The following is a 6000-nucleotide window of genomic DNA, read 5'->3' as shown; positions in this document are numbered from 1 at the left end:
AAGTCAGAGCTCTACTGAGCCAACAATCCCTTTAACATTAACTAGTAATGACTTCATGAACTTCTTCACAAATAAAATTTTTATCATTAGAGAAAAATTACCAATAATCATCCCACAGATGTAATATTATCTACAGCTACTTTTAGTACCATCAATGTTAAGTTAGACTCTTTTTCTCCAATTGATCTTTCTGAGTTAACTTCAATAATTAATTCCTCCAAACCATCAACGTGTCTTTTAGACCCCATTCCTACAAAACTGCTCAAAGAAGTCCTGCCATTAATTAATTCTTCGATCTTAAATATGATCAACCTATCTCTAATAATCGGCTATGTACCACAGGCCTTCAAGGTGGCTGTAGTTAAACCTTTACTTAAAAAGCATCTCTAGACCCAGCTGTCTTAGCTAATTATAGGCCAATCTCCAACCTTCCTTTCATATCAAACATCCTTGAAAGAGTAGTTGTCAAACAGCTAACAGATCATCTGCAGAGGAATGGCTTATTTGAAGCGTTTCAGTCAGGTTTCAGAGCTCATCACAGCACAGAAACAGCTTTAGTGAAGGTTACAAATGATCTTCTTATGGCCTCTGACAGTGGACTCATCTCTGTGCTTGTCCTGCTAGACCTCAGTGCTGCATTCGATACTGTTGACCATAATATCCTATTAGAGCGATTAGAACATGCTGTAGGTATTACAGGTACTGCACTGCAGTGGTTTGTATCATATCTATCTAATAGACTCCAATTTGTACATGTAAATGGAGAGTCCTCTTCAGACACTAAGGTCAATTATGGTGTTCCACAGGGTTCAGTGCTAGGACCAATTCTATTTACATTATACATGCTTCCCTTAGGCAACATCATTAGAAGACATAGCATAAATTTTCACTGCTATGCAGATGACACGCAGCTCTATCTATCCATGAAGCCAGGTAACACACACCAATTAGTTAAACTGCAGGAATGTCTTAAAGACATAAAGACCTGGATGGCCGCTAACTTTCTGCTTCTTAATTCAGATAAAACTGAGGTTCTTGTACTCGGCCCTGAAAATCTTAGAAATATGGTATCTAAGCAGATTCTTACTCTGGATGGCATTACCTTGGCCTCCAGTAACACTGTGAGAAACCTTGAGTCATTTTTGACCAGGACATGTCCTTCAACGCACATATTGAACAAATATGTAAGACTGCTTTCTTCCATTTGCGCAACATCTCTAAAATTAGAAATATCCTGTCTCAGAGTGATGCTGAAAAACTAGTTCATGCATTTATTACTTCCAGGCTGGACTACTGTAATTCACTATTATCAGGAAGTCCTAAAACTCGCTGAAAAGCCTTCAGCTAATCCAAAATGCTGCAGCAAGAGTCCTGACAGGGACTAGAAAGAGAGAGCATATTTCTCCTGTTTTGGCTTCCTTCATTGGCTTCCTGTTAAATCCAGAATTGAATTCAAAATCCTGCTCCTCACATACAAGGTCTTAAATAATCAGGCCCCATCTTATCTTAATGACCTTGTAGTACCATATCACCCTATTAGAGCACTTCGCTCTTGCACTGCAGGCCTACTTGTTGTTCCTAGAGTATTTAAAAGTAGAATGGGAGGCAGAGCCTTCAGTTTTCAGGCCCCTCTTCTGTGGAACCAACTTCCAGTTTGGATTCAGGAGACAGACACTATCTCTACTTTCAAGATTAGGCTTAAAACTTTCCTTTTTGCTAAAGCATATAGTTAGGGCTGGACCAGGTGACCCTGAATCCTCCCTTAGTTACGCTGCAATAGACGTAGGCTGCCGGGATTCCCATGATGCATTGAGTTTTTCCTTCCAGTCACCTTTCTCACTCACTATGTGTTAACAGACCTCTCTGCATCGAATCATATCTGTTATTAACCTCTGTCTCTCTTCCACAGCATGTCTTTCATCCTGTTTTCCTTCTTTCACCCCAACCGTCGCAGCAGATGGCCCCGCCCCCCCTGAGCCTGGTTCTGCCGGAGGTTTCTTCCTGTTAAAGGGAGTTTTTCCTTCCCACTGTCGCCAAAGTGCTTGCTCATAGGGGGTCATATGATTGTTGGGTTTTTCTCTGTATTTATTATTGTGCTATCTACTGTACAATATAAAGCGCCTTGAGGCGACTTTTGTTGTGATTTGGCGCTATATAAATAAAATTGAATTGAATTGAATTGAATTGAATCCATCCATCCATCCACCCATCCACCCACCCACCTGTCATCCATCCATCCAACCACCCACCCATCCATCCCTCCACCCACCCATCCATCCCTCACCCATCCATCCATCCACCCACTCACCCACCCATCCATCCGTCATCCATCCATCCACCCATCCATCCATCCATCCATCCATCCATCCATCCATCCACCCACACACCCTACATCCATCCACCCACCCACCCACACACCTGTCATCCATCCATCCACCCACCCACCTGTCAACCATCCATCCAACCATCCACCCACCCACCTGTCATCCATCCATCCATCCATCCATCCATCCACCCATCATTCATCCATCCATCCATCCTCCCACCCACCTGTCATCCATCATCCAACCACCCACCCACCCACCTGTCATCCATCCACCCACCCATCATCCATCCATCCACCCATCTTTCATCCATCCATCCATCCATCCATCCACCCACCCACCTGTCATCTATCCATCCAACCACCCACCCATCCATCCCTCCACCCACCCATCCATCCCTCACCCATCCATCCACCCACTCACCCACACACCCACCCATCCATCCGTCATCCATCCATCCACCCATCCATCCATCCATCCACCCACCCACCCGACATCCATCCACCCACCCACCCACCCACACACCCGTCATCCATCCACCCACCCATCCACCCGTCATTCATCCATCCAACCACCCATCCACCCATCATTCATCCATCCAACCACCCATCCACCCACCCACCTGTCAACCATCCATCCAACCACACATCCACCCACCCACCTGTCATCCATCCACACACACACCCACCCATCCATCCGTCATCCATCCACCCACACACCTGTCATCCATCCACCCACCCACCCACACACCCGTCATTCATCCATCCAACCACCCATCCACCCACCCACCTGTCAACCATCCACCCAACCACCCATCCACCCACCCACCTGTCATCCATCCATCCATACATACATCCATTGATTCATTCTCTCTAATCTATCAGATCAGCTCAGCCCCTTTCAGTAGGTCTGATGAGAGGGGCCTGGGTTGAACTTTCAAAATAAGAGCAGCAGCACTGTAAGTAGAAGTCTGCTATGAGTGACATGGCATTGTTCAGTTCACTACTAAAAAAAAAAGAGTTACCATGGCAACCTGTCCATGTGTGACCATATGTCAAAGTAACGAAGACGAAGTGTGACACTCAGGTCTATGCACAAACACTCAGAGGTACAGGAAGTGAAGTGGAGAATAAATGAGATGAATCTGTTTTATTTTGAATATGTGCAGCTGACGTGTTGGCCACGACACGGAACCAGGAGTCCGCCGCCGACTCCGCCTACGGTAAGAAACCTTTCTTTTTCTGTTGTTAGTGTTTAGCAGCAGAGGGCTTTGGGTCCTCACAGTGACCGTATAAATATGACGTTTTGTGACCTTTGGTCTACATATGCATACGGGTTAGAGGTGTGTGGGTAAGGACAGGCCACAGGCCACAATATTAGACTTAGAGCTTAGAGCTTTTTATTGTCATTGTGCAGTTTCTTGCAGAGCGAAATTGGGTAGCTGGACCACAAAGGTGCTAAAGTAAGAAAAAGAGAAACCAATATACATCGAAGGTGGAAAAAAAATAAATAAACAAATAGAATAAAATAAAATAAATAAATTAAAAAGCAGTGTATATACAGTTAAGCCCATAATTATTCATACCCCTGGCAAATTTTGACTTAAAGTTACTTTTATTCAACTAGCAAGTTATTTTTTGACTGGAAATGACACAGGTGTCTCCCCAAAGATAATAAGATGATGTACAAGACGCATCATTGTGGAAAAAAATATTTCTCAGCTTTTATTTACATTTGAGCAAAAAGTATCATGTCCAGAATTATTCATACCCTTTACAAACTGTCACAGTCTCTGGGAAAATCCAAAGTTCCATACCATTCCAAATAGTCAAAGCTGTTCTAAAGCATCCTAATTACCCTGATTAATTGGAAATAGCTGTTTTGATCAACCCAACAGGTGAAAAACAGCAGCTCTCTGCAGGTGGTCTGTGGACATTCATGGCTAAGACAAAGGAACTCAGTGAGGACCTGCAGCTGTGCATTGTGGTTGCTCACAAGTGAGGAATGGGCTACAAGGCCATATCCAAATGTTTTCAAGTTCCAGTGGCTACAGTGCAAAGTATTATTAAAAAATACAAGATGTTCCGCACAGTGGAAAATCTCAGAGGACGTTGTCGGAAGCCAAAAGTGAAACCTGTGCTGGCCAGGAGAATAGTGAGAGAGGTGAGAAAGAATCCAAGGATCACCACCAAGGCCATTCTGGTGAATCTGGGCTCTGCTGGTGGCAATGTCTCAAGGCAGACAGTCCAACGGACACTGTTGGGTTCCACGGATGCAGACCAAGGAAAACGCCACTTCTCCAGGCACTTCTAAGGCATGCAAAAGCTCATTTGGCCTTTGCAAATGCTCATCTGGACAAAGAAGAAGGTTTCTGGTCTTCAGTGTTATGGTCAGATGAAACAAAAATTGAATTATTTGGTCACAATGATGTTGCCTTCATTTGGCATAAAAATGGAGAAGCCTTCAACCCAAAGAACACCATCCCCACTGTCAAACATGGTGGTGGGAACCTAATGCTTTGGGGTGTTTTTTAGCCAATGGACCATGGAACCTAATCACAGTAAACAGCACCATGAAAAAGAGCAATACATGAAGATTCTCAACAACAACATCAGGCAGTCTGCAGAAAAACTTGGCCTTGGGAACCAGTGGACATTTTAGCACGACAATGACCCAAAACATACAGCAAACGTGGTGAAGAAATGGTTAGCAGACAACAACATTAACGTTTTGCAGTGGCCTAGCCAGAGTCCTGACTTGAATCCAATTGAGAATCTGTGGAGGGAGCTAAAGATCAGGGTGATGGCAAGAAGACCCTCCAACCTGAAAGATTTGGAGCTCATTGCTAAAGATGAATGGGCAAAAAAATGCCTGTGGAGACATGCAAAAGCTGGTCTGCAATTATAGGAAGCGTTTGATTGCTGTAATAGCCAATAAAGGCTTTTTTCTATTGATTATTGAGAAGGGTATGAATAATTCTGGACATGATACTTTTTGCTAAAATATAAATAAAACCTGAGAAATATTTTTTTCCACAATGATGCCTCTTGTACATCGTCTTATTATCTTTGGGGAGACACCTGTGTCATTTCTGCTAAAAAAGAACTAGCTTGTTGAACAAAAGTAACTTTAAGTCAAAATTCGGCAGGGGTATGAATAATTATGGGCTTAACTGTATATATACATGTGTGAGTGGAACTATATACATGGTGTATGTATAGGAACATTGAAACAGACTGGGACCAAAATAATTGCACTTGAGCCAAAAATATTGCACAGAACATGGAAAGACTGAGATATTGCACATAGATGATCAACAGCAGTGTCAGGGTGGATGTGTTGGGGAAGTCTTTACACACTCTTAGTTTGCATTAATAGTTCTGACAGCCCACGGGAAGAAGCTGTTCTTTAGTCTGTTGGTTTTGCACCTGATGGATCTGAGCCTTTTTCCAGAGGGCAGGATGTTGAAGAAGTGGTGGTTAGGATGGAGGTGGTCCTTTATAATTGCCCTGGCTCTGGAGAGACATCTTGAGCTGGCAATTAAGTCCAGGGAGGGGAGTGGACAGCCGATCACCTTCTCTGCAGTTCTGATGATCCTCTGTAGTCTCTTCTTGTCAGCTGTTGTGCAACCAGCGTACCACACAGGGATGGCGTGCACCAGCACACTCTCGATAGT

The 6000-nt window shown here is 43.8% G+C and overlaps 1 protein-coding gene across 2 annotated transcripts in view; it reads left to right on the top strand.

Moving 5' to 3' along the window:
- Positions 1–6000, top strand: part of LOC116322258 (semaphorin-6D-like) — a 103367-nt gene that overhangs the window by 76385 nt on the left and 20982 nt on the right. For both annotated transcript variants that reach the window (XM_039605599.1, XM_039605598.1), the window contains one exon: positions 3493–3546. In XM_039605599.1, coding sequence (XP_039461533.1) covers positions 3493–3546 — 54 coding nt within the window. The remainder of the gene's footprint in view (positions 1–3492; positions 3547–6000) is intronic.

The sequence above is a fragment of the Oreochromis aureus genome, linkage group 22 (assembly GCF_013358895.1).
Source record: "Oreochromis aureus strain Israel breed Guangdong linkage group 22, ZZ_aureus, whole genome shotgun sequence".
Taxonomy (NCBI): domain Eukaryota; kingdom Metazoa; phylum Chordata; class Actinopteri; order Cichliformes; family Cichlidae; genus Oreochromis; species Oreochromis aureus.
Note: the sequence above shows the minus strand (reverse complement) of the source record. Positions and strands in the feature narration are given on the sequence as shown.